This window comes from Spea bombifrons, chromosome 5 (assembly GCF_027358695.1).
Source record: "Spea bombifrons isolate aSpeBom1 chromosome 5, aSpeBom1.2.pri, whole genome shotgun sequence".
NCBI lineage: Eukaryota > Metazoa > Chordata > Amphibia > Anura > Pelobatidae > Spea > Spea bombifrons.
In genome coordinates this window covers 36444284-36460555 of record NC_071091.1, presented here as the reverse complement: position 1 = coordinate 36460555, position 16272 = coordinate 36444284, and the positions used below count along the sequence as shown (strand labels likewise).

The 16272-nt window shown below is 39.5% G+C and overlaps 1 protein-coding gene across 3 annotated transcripts in view; it reads left to right on the top strand.

Annotated features, from left to right (window-relative positions):
- Window positions 1-16272, top strand: part of AMPH (amphiphysin) — an 87809-nt gene that overhangs the window by 50828 nt on the left and 20709 nt on the right. For all 3 annotated transcript variants that reach the window (XM_053466124.1, XM_053466123.1, XM_053466122.1), the window contains exons 4-9: window positions 4919-5013; window positions 5691-5786; window positions 6291-6398; window positions 8270-8355; window positions 10259-10334; window positions 13693-13775. In XM_053466124.1, the coding sequence (XP_053322099.1) occupies window positions 4919-5013; window positions 5691-5786; window positions 6291-6398; window positions 8270-8355; window positions 10259-10334; window positions 13693-13775 (544 nt within the window). The remainder of the gene's footprint in view (window positions 1-4918; window positions 5014-5690; window positions 5787-6290; window positions 6399-8269; window positions 8356-10258; window positions 10335-13692; window positions 13776-16272) is intronic.

Genomic DNA, 16272 nt, shown 5'->3' with positions numbered 1-16272 from the left:
TTTTTTAATCCCGCTCCCCCTGATTTTTTGCCCGCTCCCGCAATGTGGGTGTTCCACTCCCGCCAACCTCCTTACCTGAACTGCAGAGTTCCCGCGCAGTCCCGCAAGGCTGCCTTCTCGCTGTTCCCTCACAGCTTCTATTCTCTTGCTCCGCCCAGGAACAAGGCGGAATCACGGGAAGTGACGTCACATCACGTGACTCCGTTTTGTTCCTGGGCGGAGCAAGAGAGGAGACACTGTAAGGGAGCAGCGAGAAGGCAGCCGTGCAGGACTGCGGGGGATTACCGGGACCCGCAGGTACAGTGCCTGATCACCCGCTCCTGCCCGCAACACCAGCAAGACCGCCCGCCTCCCAATGCAGTCCTCTACTCTACAACCCTAAAAAGCAGTGGGATTCTGAATTCTGCATAAGATTGAGAATTCATTAGCTATTAAGACATCCAACTGGCATAGTACAGTTTTTATATTTAATCTAAAATCTTGAGTGTAATATTTATACTGAGAATACTAAGGCTTGATACACAGTAAAATGTTATATGGAAGGAGGGTAAAATATCTGTTGTTGTATATTACATTAAATTAATGTATGATGATGGTCATTACTTTATACAATGTTTGCAAGAATAAAGCATAAATAAAACCTGAGGCTATTTTTTAAATAAGTTCAAATTTGCATATTTTAGAGTTACAAATATACTTATGCTGTATAAAATGTATCTGTATGTTTCCTATAAGTCACAAAATCCTATAAGTCACTAAATGGTCTTCCTATACTTGCAGATCTGTTCTAAACTGCTTTAAAAAAAAAGTTATATTAGCAGTCAAAATATCTGTGTTCCACATACAAATAATTTATTAGATGTGAAATCACACCTGTCAGCTGACTCAAGGTCAGCGGAATAACATCGATCCTGCCCTGCTTTTTGCAGCTAGCCTGGCTAAAGTGTGAACATTTGGTATAGATGGAACGGTAGACATGAATGCTTATGCCCATAGCCCTGGGCCTGACAACCACCCTATACCAAGATTACCCCTCAAGAAAAGAAAACAGGGCACCATTAGTGGGGTAGGGCTTTTTGGCCACAGCTTTATTAAACATAACATAAACATTCCCCTGGTAATAGAGTGATATGTGTGCAAGCAGCTAGAAAGAAAGCTCCAGGCAAGATAAGGCTGTGATGATGATGTGATTGGTGTGGAGTATAAGTGTATGTGAAAGTTTGTGTATTAATATGAGTGTATATGTGTGTGTGTTATTGGGAAATTTTGTGTATATTAGTAAGGGTTTGTTAGCATGAGTGTGTATATGTTTTTTAATTTAAGTGTATGTCAGCGTGTGTGTATGCGTTAACATGAGATTATATTTGTAAGTGTATAAATGTGTGGTCGCTAGTGCATTTGGTACTAGGGGCAAAAGGCAGAACGTCTACTTGCCTCTACCTGCTACCTGGGCCAGAAGGTGCCTGAACAAGCAAATTAGATGGGTGATCCTGCTCAACCTCTAATCACACCATGATCTCACCTCTATCCTGCTCACCCAACAAAGGTGTCCCAGTTTGGAAATCTAAAATGTTGAGGTGCTTTTGACTGAGATCTCGGAATTTTACATTGTATAGGTCCATTAGTGTTCTATGGCCCTGAAAGGCTTGTGAATGTGCTTATACGTTAAATCATACAAAATAAAATATATTATAATTATTAAAATACCTTGCGCAGTTTCATAAATAGCCATCAGTTACATAAAAAAGTCTCAATAATGCCTTTGTCAAACCCCCTTAAACAAAAGGTCCCCTTTGGCCATATAAAATGAGGTGTAGTATGCTTCAGTACTTTGCAAGCTGCTAAATATGGAGAAATCAATACATTTGTTAATTATTTATGAAATTGTTAAATTTCAGAGCAGTTAGCCTGTCTCAGCTGTTTGGTAAACTGTCAAATGCAAGGATACATTCCAGGGATTAGCCCATTGCTAGAAGATGATTGACTGGTTTTGTTATCAGATTAAAGTTTATTAATGTAAATTGGTGCATTTTTATTCACCAATCAAACTTGTGATTGGTGAATAAAATCACAAAGTGTGCTCAAAGTATCATATCAGGGGCATATTTTGCAATTCACTTAAATTCTGTTATAATTGGTTGAATTTTTTTCTGATGGGGAAAATGACAACTCCATTAATGAAAGTCCAGGGAAAGGATATTATATATCGAGACACAGTGTTATTATTGCATTAAGAAAATAACACAGATCTGATACCTAAACACAGGGGCGGGTTGGTCCAGGGCCGGCAAAAATCTTCATTCGCAGAGGTGGGGACCACGTAAAGAGAGGTTACGTGATCATGGGCTTATAAAGTGGTTGCTCATGAGCAGCGGTAAGCAAAGTCTGCACATAAGGTAAGGATGTGAGATGTGATGGAGTAAGTAAGTCTGTCTGTGAGTGTGCCAATGCAGGTGTTAGTGTGTGTCAATGTGAGTTTATATGTGCCAGTGTGTGCAAATGTTTGTTAGTGTAAAAGTGTAAATGTGTTGTAATGAGTAAGAGTGTGCACTACTGTGCATGTTACGGGGAGTGGGTAAGGGGGTGGGGGCCACACAGCTGTACCTATTCCCTGGGTCCCAGCCCTCCCCTGTCTTAATACCAACAAAGCTGAAAAATAGGTTTGCTCAACACATTTAAAGCAAAAACTTATAACATAAACCAGAATAATAACAATGAATTATCAAAACACGTAAAGGTACTGGTGGATTTCAGAATATTCTTGTGGTTATTCCCCATGCACTTTGAAGGGTTCTACTGCTCCCCTGGTATCAGATTACTTTATACACATTTTCAGAGGTTATTGCTGGTGTCCATTTGGCCCAGATGCCACAAGGAGCTGCCTGACTCACCTGACATTAACAACTATTTTAGCAGTTTCCATTTATGTTGTTATATCCCAATACTTTGCTTAGAAGGACACATGGCTCTTAGTTCAACCAAGCTAAATCCATAGACACTTAATAAGCCCTCCATATGCAATTATAGAATTCAGACTCTGTTTCTACTTTTTTTTCCATACATTTTTTTTTCCTTACAGTTGAAATTCTTAATACATTGTTCACATAAATACTGCAATTTACAGTATCGTAACTTTTAGGAAAATCTCAAAATAAACAATACGCAGTAAATAAAACAAACTTAGGCATCTGTCAGAGAAGACAGCAGCGGTATTAGGTTTCTAACCAGAGGCATATTCTGTATAATCTGTTTGATTTATTGTACAGAGTATGTTATAATTTATCTAAAATTTAACGATGTAATTTCAAACCAAGCTGTTGAGATCTGCCTCTATCCATTTTTAATTGGTATATTACCCGAGTTGTTATTATGTTCCAAGAGATAATACATTGGGAACACCAAAGTCTGGCTACTGTCAAAATTGTAGTCACTATGATATGTAGAGATAAGCGACTGCTCATATGTCAGGCCAATTGATCTGAAGTAATATGTCCATTGCATGTACATATTAACCTCTAACAAATCAATAAAATAACCACAGACACAGAATTGTAAATTGGATAAAATTGGCCGTAGCTTTATTTAAAGGGTATAAGAGGCATTAACAACACAAACCATTTAACGTAATAACCAAATAACTTCTTATATATAATACATCAAATACAATCCGCCCCTTTCTCAGCCAGATTGTGTAACACCAAGCCTCTGTCCACCTCAACGCAGAGGCGACCTTTACCCCTTATAAAACTACGACAATATAACATATTACATGCCTTACATTTAAAACAAAAGGGAGGGGGGGTGGGACGCTTGCTCAGCAACAGCTCCTTGCAGATTTTTCCTGAGGTGAATTTAATCTCCCTGTGCGCAGCTATTTATTTATTTTACTGTTGCCACACGCTGTAAGCACAGCTGATTGCACCAATCAGCTGTGCTTATTTTTCCCGCCGCACAGAATGCCCACTCAAACCTCGTGCTGCAGCACAGCTGATTAACCAATCAGCTGCGCTAAATAAACTGCCTGCCCAGTAACCTAGAATTAGATTTAGCTAGCCTAGCCCACCAAAACTTTATGCCTTAACTATCCTGACCTTTTAGTGACCCCTGTTATATAACTAATGTCCAGCAATGGACAATTTGCGCGCCGCTTAGGCAGCTTGCGCTTTCAATTATCGCTGTCAAAGTTCCCAAATTCTGGCTTATAAGAGATTCAGTTAGAGAGAGGACTTCTTCCCAAGTTAATTTGATATTATTACATTGCCACCACATATGTATATTAATGTCATGGTCTTCTTCAAACCTCCAGAAAATAGGGGAACCGTCTACATAGATTCCATCTATTTATTATTTTATAGTCAGATTCTAATAAGTTTAGATATTAGATATGGCTCTTGACCCTGACTGTTGATTTCTTGTCTAAAAGTTCATTTGTAGTTGTTGAAAGTATTTAATTATTTTTCCATTTAATATATGCTATGTCATTAATCATCAATTTGCATTAACTGTTTTATTTTTCATGTTGCGCACTGTATGAAGCTACAGTTTAGCGCTATATAACCAAAATACCAGTATATTTATAGCATTTTATGAGTCATCCCTCAGGAGGAAACATGTTAGATTTGTTGTGTTTTTTTTTTTACAAAACTCATTTTATTTTTTTAAATAGTTATGTAAAATAGAAAGAAAAACAATGTTGTATACCCTGTTTAACTTGTCTGCATTATACATACATGCAAACTGCATCTTAACTAATGTGTAATAGCAATGAAACTATCGTGTGTGACATCATTTTACTTTTGTTGTTATTTTGTTGCGTATGATTTACTTTCAAAGAACAAGGTGTTTTGTATGGATTCACCAAAAATGGTTGATACCATAGTTTATAAATGGCGTTTTTTCATTTGTTTTTCAATTCCAGGTATGCAAGAAGCCTCCCTAAAACTTACAGAATCTCTCCATGAAGTCTATGAACCAGAATGGTATGGAAGAGATGAAGTCAAAATGGTGGGAGAGGTAAGCAGACTCTTTCTACACATCATTGCTGAAAATATAGATTCTACAAAGGTGACAAAATCAAAAATGTTTATTATTTTTTTTTAAATCCATCTGAAACAGTATCATTGCAATGTTAAGACAACTTTCCCAATTTATGTCAGTGTGCAAGACATGGACCAAGGGTAAGAGAGAGATATTAGCAGAACGGGACAGAAAAAGAATGAGAATGCGTTACTAATATTTATTCATACCCATAGGCCACTGGAAATAATATTGCTCTGCATAGTAGTAGTTATTTAATACATTAATACCGTATGTCACCACACAATCAGGAAATGAATTGCAATAAAGAAACTATTTATACCATATACCATTCCTTATACCAGTATTTATCTGATTTACCATGCATCTACTTAATTGAGATTCCTTTTTAAGCCATTTGATTTAATGCAAAAGCTTGTGTAGCATTGATTCGGCTAATTGAGGGTTTCTTTTCTTGTGCAAGCCATAAACTAATTACAGAAGATCAGATTATACTGTGACCTTCTTTGATTGTAGAAGTAACTTTGCTAAAAGGTCTAAAACAGATTGTTGCGAATGTATGACAAAAGCCATTCACGGCACCTTTTGATGTGGACTTTCTTTCATTTGCTCTTTTAAAACATTTTTCTTTCTCTTAATATATTTCATTGCAGAAATGCGATGTGCTTTGGGAAGATTTCCATCAGAAATTAGTGGATGGCGCATTAATAACACTTGATACATACTTAGGGCAATTTCCTGAAATAAAGGTACGTGAAGTCCTGATATCTCATTGTAAGCTGTGTAAGCCCAGAATCCTAATATATGTTAATATATGTTATTGAACTGCATAGTTTGCAGCTGTGACATTAACCAAAGGCATAGCCGGAACTTTTCTTGCAAATATTCCTTCATTACCCATGATCCCTTGGTGATGGGCATTAGTATAATTCAGTAAGGCATATAGAACAGAAATGGAAGTGCCTACAAAGGAGATTATAGGAGAAGAAAGAAGAATATGTATATTTGATACTATCCCTCAAATGAAAAAAAAAAAACAGTTAATAAACTTTACATGTTCACCCTGGTTGTACCGTTTTGGACCTTTCAGGACTTTGTTCTACCTTGTGTTTTACGTATTAACACAAATTATACAATTAAATACATACAGCTTACTCAAATGAAGACAAAAGGAACACACGGGCATACACAGGCTATATGTAGAACTGTCACAAGCAAATACAATCTAAGTTATCATATTGTTTGATTCACAGAACCGAATTGCCAAGCGAAGTCGAAAGCTGGTTGATTATGACAGTGCAAGGCATCACCTGGAAGCTTTACAGAACTCCAAAAGAAGAGATGAAGGAAGGATTTCGAAGGTAACAAAAAGCATACAATACACTTTATGTTTAAGTAAACTGGCACCATTGCTTGGCAAACAGTGCTCAGTATATTATTCGTGAAACGCATATTGTTTTTTTCTAAAAACCGTTATAACATCATCCAGATTTTTTTATAAAATATTGAAATTATTATTTACTATTAATGAGTGCTTGTGTGATGCAATCTAGACATAATATACAATGCCTACATGAATTCAACTGATTTTATATCTGACATCTAGGCATCAGCAAAGTAATTTACACAATTATTTATTGAAATTCAGACTATGCTACTTTCATTGAAAACTGATAACCACATTTAAAAATAATGTTAGTTCCCAATCTATGTAGAAAAATATTCATTCCGAAAGACAGATGCAGCCTCGCACACACCCGCGCCGCAACCTGACCTGCGTTCTCTTGTGTGTCCTACCCTGAACCAGCGTATCTTCTTGTATGCTGAGAGTGACAGAATCAGGGGGATATCATGAGACTCACATCTGTAGGACAGCATGTGTCAGAGACGTGCGAAGCAGGCTTTAGAATAATTGGATCATCAAATAGACCAATTTGCTCTCTCCAGGTTCTCCAGACCCTGTTGGAATGTAGTGATCTATCCCTGCAGCTACAACAGCCTCCGGTAGTATCTGTTACAGCTCCAGTCCAGCCCTCCACTTACCACCACCTCCATGGTACGGTGGAGACTGGCTGGCTGTTTGTCAACAGCACCCACATGGGTCAGACCTCCTTTCTTTTGTGGAAGAGTCAAAGGGGAAGACCCCTTACTATTGTCTATAGGGACTCCATCCGCATTCATTCCCTGTTGTCCTTCCTTTAGAAGAAGCCTCATACGATGCCAACAGCGACAGGCTGACAAAAGGTGCTCCCCAAACCATACCTACCTGCCTGGTGATGTGGTTGTCCAACAGGTTCCTAAGGCTCAAGGTCCCTTCCATGAAGCTGGCATGAGTCTGTCGGAGTATAAGGCTCCCTGTGTGTCATGGAGTCTGTCGGGGTATAGGGCTCCCTGTGTGTCATTGAGTCTGTCGGGGTATACAGCTGCCCGTGTGTCATGGAGTCTGTCGTTGTATATGGCTGTCTTTGAGTCATTAGTCTGTCGGTGTATACGGCTGCCTTTGAGTCATGGAGTCTGTCAGTGTCATGGAAGCCTCCGTGCCATGGGCTCCAGGAGGGGACTGAGTGCCAGCCTCCTTCCTACAGACTATGGGCACTGGTACGGAGTGCCCCGTTTCACAAAATATTAGAGACTCTAAACAGACTTAGAACGCCTGCATTTTGGGAGGGAGTTTATTTGTGATGTTGCTCTACATCAGGTCAGGACTTACAGGATAGAGACCTCTATGGCCAGTATGTGCACCTGGATCTGATATCCAGCAGGTTTCAGCCAGAAGTCTGGAAAACGCTCCTTTGAGGATCATATTAAATCTGATGTTGTCAGGCTAATCCATGTTTGTTATTAAAAAGCCATCAGTTGAAATGCATTTGCTCTGGAGAAACAATAACTTAATTTTACATACCAGAGTAAAAGATCAGCAATGATTACTGTCCAAAAGGTTCTGCGTTATTTAAATTCCTTTAGAATGTGCCTACTCTGTCTAGTGATATGTATATTCATATTTCTTATGTACCGGTAAATATCTAAGTACATTGAGAAATAAAAAAGAGTAACAATTTACACAACATGATAAAATTGGATTTTTGTTAAGGAAATAAAAACTAAATGGATATATTAAGTATACACATTTAGCTATGGTTCAAATGATAAAGAGACATATAAGTATGTATGGTGGAAGAAAATCTAGAAATACAAACTAATTTGGTGTAACGTGAAACCTTTTGTACTCTAGGCAGAGGAAGAGTTTCAGAAGGCTCAGAATGTATTTGAAGATTTCAACACAGACTTACAAGAAGAACTGCCTTCATTATGGTCAAGGTATGAAATATATACATGTAATATATTACAGTGATGAATGTTTAATTCTTAATGTAGATCTTTTCCCCTTAATTGTCTCTGAGTATCTGCAAATATATTTCCAATCTGTATATGTCTTTAACTTATCTTATAGACACTGTCACTGTTCTGATTGAGAACCCTAACCTATTACAAGTTGCAATGGTTTAGGAAATTGTTCAATCCAAAACCCAATTGCCCCATACAACGTAGTCTAAAATACGTGTGTACCTGGTATTAAATACTACATCTCACAGGTGTCCCTAGGCTCACCCCTGACAAAATAAGCTAACACACACACACTGACGCTAACACCATACATTGACACCCACCCACAGACTCATACTAACACCATATACCAACATATACTTACACAATCACATACACTAAAACACACTCTAGCACCATTCAGTAACAGACACACATCATATGCTCACAAACACCTTACACTAACACACGTTATCACCATATGCTTACACCCAAGCATGCTAGTACCATATATTCACGCACACACTAATGCTATATGCAGACATATACACCCATGGTAATGCCATACAGTAATACACACAACAATTATATCACATTTATTTATATAGCACCAGCAGATGCCATAGCACTGTTACAATCAGTGATATAAATTAAAACCACACACAATAACAAACTAGTACAAAAGGAGAAAAGGGCCCTGTTCTTGTGACCTTATAATCAGTGGTTGAGGGGGAAGTGAAACAATAGGTGAGGACTGCTTGGATGGGGATAACTTGAGAGGGACCAGATGATCTGTAGAGGTTGTTGGGGGTTCAGATAGAGATGAGAGGGGGAAAGCCTGGTGGAATGGGGAAGGGAATTCCACAGAAGAGGTAGAGCACGGGTGACATCCTGAATATGGGACTAAAGGAGTTAAAAAGGAACAAAGAGAGTGGTTAGGGGTGTATTTGGATAGGAGGGTAGACATATAGGGTATGCAGAGTTCTTAATGGGTCTGTAGGTCAGGGTCAGACATTTGAATCAGATTTTGAAGCTAATTGGGGAGCCAATGGAGTGATTGGGAGAGTGGAGCAGCAGATGAGGAACACTGACAAAGAAAGGTTAATCTTTTTGAGGATGGATTGGAGTGGTAAATTGGGAGAGGAGGAGGCCAGTTAGTAGGGCGTTGCAATAATCCAGACAGGATATAGCAAGGGAGTGGATTGATACTTTTGTTATTTCTTGTGTTAGTGTCTAATACACATTCACGCACACATTCACACACCATCCACATCCACATACATACACTATCCAACAACACGTACACTAGCTGTAACACTGTATATACACATATTCACACAGAATTTAACCCTACACACACACTACTCTGCATTTACTTTCTCATCATCTTTACAGTTCATAGAATAGCTAGTACTGCAGAGCTCAGTGACCTTCAATATGGCATCATCACAGGACACCACCTTTCCACTGAGTCAGTCAAAACTATGCCAACTAAATATCACTCATAAATATTGGTTGGAGCGATTATTACTGCATTCTAAACTACCTCTGGAAGCAACATCAGCAAAGATGTTGTGAGCTTAGTGCAGCAATGTTTCATAATCTAATTAAAAGCCGTCCCAGAAGAATAGAACAAAGGAGTTCTCATCTCCATAATATATTCCTTGATTTTGGAGTAAATGTTTGATGACCTGGTGCCTCCATATGTTTTGCCATGTAGTATATATTAAATGTATATTTAAACCCTTATTATATGTGTTTTTAGGATCTGTGTCCCTTGATCTAAAGCAACTACATGAATGCTAGGAGAGGGAATAGTGCAAAAATCACAGTATAAATATTATTAAGTTCTCTAATTTTTTACTTTCTATTTTCATGCGATTCATTGGTAACCTAGGCGGATTGGTTTCTACGTAAACACTTTCCAAAATGTATCCAGCTTGGAGGCAAAATTTCATAAGGAAATCACAGGGGTAAGTTCAAAAACAATGTTTTATAAATGGAGAGGTTTAGAATTTCAAATGTGAACCATTTTTCTATCAGTCAGATTGACTGGTAAATGTCTACTTCTTAGTCAAATATTTTTGGAGGTATATATAAATGTATGTGGTACTCTACATTAGAGGACTGCATTGGGAGGTGGGTCCCTTGCAGGGGTTGCGGGCGGGAGCAGGCGGTCAGGCACAGTACCTGCGGGTCCCGGTAATCCCGCGCAGTCCCGCAAGGCTGCCTTCTCGCTGCTCCCTTACAGTGTCTCCTCTCTTGCTCCGCCCAGGAACAAAACGGAGTCATGTGATGTGATGTTATACATGTTATTCTATGAGTAGCCTCATGCCCTTTTTGAGTTGTACATAGTTTAAGTGGTAAGATATGGGTAGTTCTATGAAAAAAATTACAGTAAATTAAAGTAATTTACAACATAGAATTAGTACATTTCATAGAACATTCAAAAAGTATATATATAGATAGTTATATAAATATTTCAGAACTTCTCGAAAATGTGACTAAACGGAACTAATTTTGAAAAAAGGCAAACCTGGCCATGTTCCAGCAAATTTTGACATGTAAAATGAATAAATTAATAAATACATAGACAATATTTTAAAAAGGCATGGGGAACAAATTAAATGTTTGCAAAACGCACGGCAAAGTCAAACTTAGATGTCCAGTGTCTATAATTGGATCCGTTCAAATGAGCACAATGCTGCTAGTCAAATTATTCTCTAAAAACTGTAATATAAAATGAAAATGCCCTTCTATCCTGTAATATATATATATTATTTTTAATAAAACAAAGTTACACTTGCATTCACATTAATAGAGACCTTTTTTGTTGATTGTTTTTGCTCACAGAATCCTTATGTTTTAAAAAATATAACTAAGGAACAATTGGGTTATTCTGCTTTGTAGCCCTGTATGTACGCACAAGAGTATGTTGCTAAACTCAGAGTCTCCTGTTCTTGGTTTTATTGAAGTATGTATAACAAATGTTTTCCCCAAGGGTGCAATTTACGCAGTTTTGAACTAGCTGTTTTCATTTCTTGCTCATTTATTGAGATGCTGGTATTCTGGCACTCCATTACTGTGCTCAATGCTATTGCATTTTTATTACCTTTAATAAATGCAGGCCTTCCCAAAGGAGCCTTATTGATATAAATGTCACAATGTACATCATGCCATTGTTTTTAATAGTCTTCCGATATAATCTCCCTGGAAACACAAATGCATACTTAGAATTGTATAATTCTAAGACAATATTGTTGTTTGATCAACAATGCCAACATAGCTGTGCTTTTATATGGGCCTGCTGTCTTAAAAATGGCATATAGTTATACTTACCTAAACACTGCCGATCTTTAGGGATTTTTACAATATGGCTACCTGGGTGCTGTATGCACATGCTTGCCCGCCCAGACTGCCTTCTGATCAATCCAGATTGAGCACATGGCCTGGTGGAGAGGAATGAGGGTGCCCACCGCCTGCCCAGCATAGAAAGGTGCAGGGGGGTTTAAGATTTTAAATATCTTTTCTCCCAGTCCCGGACTGGGACAAAAAATAGGCCCGGGCATTTAAGACTGAGCAGCCCATTTTTATTTATTTATTTCTTGTTAAACCAAATTCTGACAAATATAATATACCATTTCTTGTTGTCTATTAGTTATATTTCCGCATGCTTTTGTCACTGTAATCAATTAGCATTACATAAATATATAATAAATTAATCATAACGTCATGCAATTTATAAAGTGATATACACAAACACCAGGACAGGCTCTGCCACACTGACACCTGCATCCGGAGGGTTTCCATGGACCCTTTCCCTTTGATTTATGTGATGGCCGCAGCTGGCTCTCTTGTGTATTGATGCTGCCAGCCCCCACGTGTATTTATGCACTTAAGAGAGCCCCCATTGTGTATTTATGCCCCCAGCCAGCCCCACTTTAGTATTGATTTATGTGATGCACTGATGTCCCAGCCAGCACCCGCTTGTGAATTAATGCCCCACATTAATGCCCTTGCGTATTGCCCCGTCAGCCAGCCCTACATTGTGTATTTATGCCAGCCACCCCCGTTTAGTATCAAATCAGACCTGGCACCCAGACCTGCCTAGGACCCAGATTGGAAGAATAGGACTTGCCATCTTTGCTCCAAAAACAGCCCGCCTGTGGCATTTTTGGCCCCAAAACAGCCCGCCTGTGGCATTTTTGGCCCCAAAACAGCTTGCCTGTGGCATCTTTGCCACCAAAACAGCCCGCCTGTGGCATCTTTGCCACCAAAACAGCCCGCCTGTGGCATCTGTGGCCCCATAACAGCCCTCCTGTGGCATCTTTGGCCCCATAACAGCCCGCCTGTGGCATCTTTGGCCCCATAACAGCCCGTCTGTGGCATCTTTGCCACCATAACAGTCCTCCTGTGGCATCTTTGGCCCCAAAACAGCCTTCCTGTGGCATCTTTGGGCCCAAAACAGCCCTCCTGTGGCATCTTTGCCACCAAAACAGCCTGACTGTGGTATCTTTGCCCCCCCTTACACATCCATGCTATCTCTCACACACACATATATTAATTCACAAATATTTACTCACTAATTCACAGATAATCCATTCAATCATTTAGATATTCATACATTGATACTCATTAATTCCCTCATTCAGATACTCATTTACATATACTCATTCACAAACATTCATTCACTCACTCCTTCACAGATACTCCTTCATGCAGCCTCCCCTTACCTGAACAACCGAAGATGTAAAAAGTATGTGCCGCTCGGCGCTCGCAGACCAACCTGTTCAGTGCACAGGGGGAAGCAGATGCGCAGCAGGGTCATGTGACGTACGTCATGTGACGTACGTCACGTACGTCACGTGACTGTTGGATTCCTGCGTCCCCGGCATCCTCAGCTCGCGCGCGTCTGCCAGTAAGTAGCGGGCCCCCACGGTATTGATCGTAGGGGTTGCCCGGGCCCCCTAGAGTGGCGGGCCCGGTCGCAGCTGCTGCAGGGTTAAGGGGCAAGTGCCCCTTTTGCCCTGCGTTATAGACGGCCGTAGAGGCCGCATAGGCCCAGTCTGACTGGGCCTATTTTAAGGTAGGGGGCTGGAGCTTCAGCTCCATCAGCCCCTACGTGAATCCGGCCCTGGGCTACCCGGGCCACCGGGCAAATGCCCGGTGTGCCCGATGGCCAGTCCGGGCCTGTTTTCTCCTATACATTCCCGAGCTAACAGGCTAGCACAATGTTTACGTGAAAAGTTCTCCTGCAATGTGACAATTTTCAATGACAGGTGCACTTGTTTTTCCAGATATTAACCATTTTCTGTTTATTGTCTCTGACAGCACTGTCACAAGCTGTATGAGGTGATGACCAAGTTAGGAGAACAGCATTCAGATAAGGCCTTTACTATCCAGGGTGCCCCAAGGTAGGTATTGGTGTGTGTTTGCATTTTTATGCATATATAAAGTGCACAAGAAAAAACATATCCTACAAAGATTCTCACGCATCACTGGGGAGAAGTATTATAGAGATCTGTTGTTGGAAGGGGCATATATCTCCTGTGCCCGAACGCAATCTACCAGAGGTGAAACCCCATGCTCTAGGAGGTAGACAGATGGGTTTGAGGCTTTGCAAGGCATTTTTTTTTAGAAGGCGAGGACTGGAGAGGGATAGAATGGTAGTGGCACTTTATCTCTTCAGAGGGAACAGTACTCCATGTTGGTAAACTGGGGTAGAAGTCTATACCCCCCCCCCCAGTGGCTAGCATCAACATAGCATCACAATACATCAGCACAATAATGTGAGGGAGCATAGGACACAAATCAGTGTCTGATCAGCCCATTCCATTCCATTTCTGGAGGGGTGGTAGTCCCATCAGATAACATAAACAATACTGTTTATTTTTATCATTTAACAAAAAAGTGAGTAAAAATCTTAATAAAATCATAATCTGGTGTGCCCACTCTTTGCCTTCAAAACAGCATCAATTCTTCTAAGTACACTTGCACACATTTTTTAAGGAACTCAGCAGGTTTATTGTTCCAAACATCTTGGACAACTAATCCCAGTTCTTCTGTGGATTAAGGCCGCCCGAGTTGCTTCTCTCTCTTTGCGGTATACTGTTGCTTTAAGAAAGGACACTCTGCACTGTTTGTGGGGAACTCTATGGTCAGTGGCCATTTTAAGTTTGAGTTCAGTTGACAGTTTGAAGGTTATGTTTTGCATCTGAGCTGAATAAAGAACTTCTCTGTATAACTACTATCAAGTAGTACTGGCTCCTGCTCTCCATGTTAAATACCACACACAGAAAACACTACACTCTTTATGTAATCCCAGACAGACTCAATGATGTTGAGATCAGGCCTCTTTCGGGCCATAACATTGCTTCAAGGACTCTGTGTTCCTCTTTACACTAAAAAATAGTTCTGACCAATCAAATTTCCCCCTGATGACATTGCATGATGGATAAGTATTGGCCTGTACTTGTCAGCTTTGATGAGACCATTAATTCTGACCAAATCCTCAACTCCATTTGAAGAAATGCAGCCTCAAATTTGCAAGAATACTTATTCTTGTACCGCTATCCAGCCCTTCTGTGAACAACCTGCCTTTTGTTACAGCCACATATTTTACATTTTGACACATCATTCCAGAGCACCTGCTGCCCGTTTCTTTGTGCTTCTTCCAAAGTGCTTGGACGGAACATCTGGAAACCCTGTCTCCCTTTAAATCTCTTGTTGATGCAGTATAACTACCTTGTGTCTTGTTGCAGTGCTCAGTCTTGTCATGGTGTATGACTTTTGAGATTAAACTGTTGTTAGCAACCTCACCTTGTTAGTGAGTTTTGCTGTTCCTCACCCAGTTTTAATACTCCTTCATAGCTATTTCTGTTTCGGGTAATGAATGTGTTTCAGCCTACATATTAAACTGATGATCATTAGCACATGTTTGGTATAATTGCAAGTGTACCTAGAAAAATTTAGGCAAAGTGTGGTTGATAAAGGATAAAATAAACTGTTAGCATGTCTATTTTTGAAAGCAAATTTACTTTAGAGCTTTTTTTTCACACCTACCTAAAACCTTTGCACAGTGCTGTATACATATCATTGCATCAGTAATATCATGTACAATGTGTGATAATTTGCTATGATATATGTAATGTTTTCCTCAGTCATGTTGCATGATGTCATCCATTTAACTGTATAGACTGAAAATGAAATGCATAATATATATTACACGATGATACATGTATATATAAAATATTGATAGTCAAAAGTTTAAAATATAAAAATAATTCAAGTTCACTCTGTTTTCCCAAACATCTACAGAATACTTTGGTGAGTGGTCTAACTTCTTAGATGAAAACAAACGCTAGTTTGCCATGTTTTCAGAAAACACATGATTGAGTATTTAACGCACAATCATGCACAACTCTTTTAGTTTTCTGTTAGATTTGCTAGACTGTCGTGAAATTCTGTAGACTATTGCAGATATATCCTGATACTACATAAAAACTTCTGTAGTTTTACATTCCTTTTTGGATTGTTGTCATTAAGGTCATTAGTGGGCCAAATTGGTGGTATTTTTTTTAACTCTCTTGCACTCACCAAAACCCCTCCTTTATTCTCCATATGACCCACCTTTCCTGCGGAGAAGGGGAAAGACATCACTGGTGATAAGTGGGAGAGAGAGCGAGATGCTGCTCAATCCAGACAACCGAACTCCTCCTCACTCCCCTTGATTTTACATGGAAGCAGATTCGGGTTTCTGTATTTGATTTACTGTTGCAGTAAAGCATCTGCTATTAAAGCAACTTATTCCTACACCCCCCCCTCCTTTAGACCACCCGACGATAATATCACATGTGGTCTAAAATCTGTAATTCATTTTCATATGCCAATTGTTTCACTTTTATCCATCAC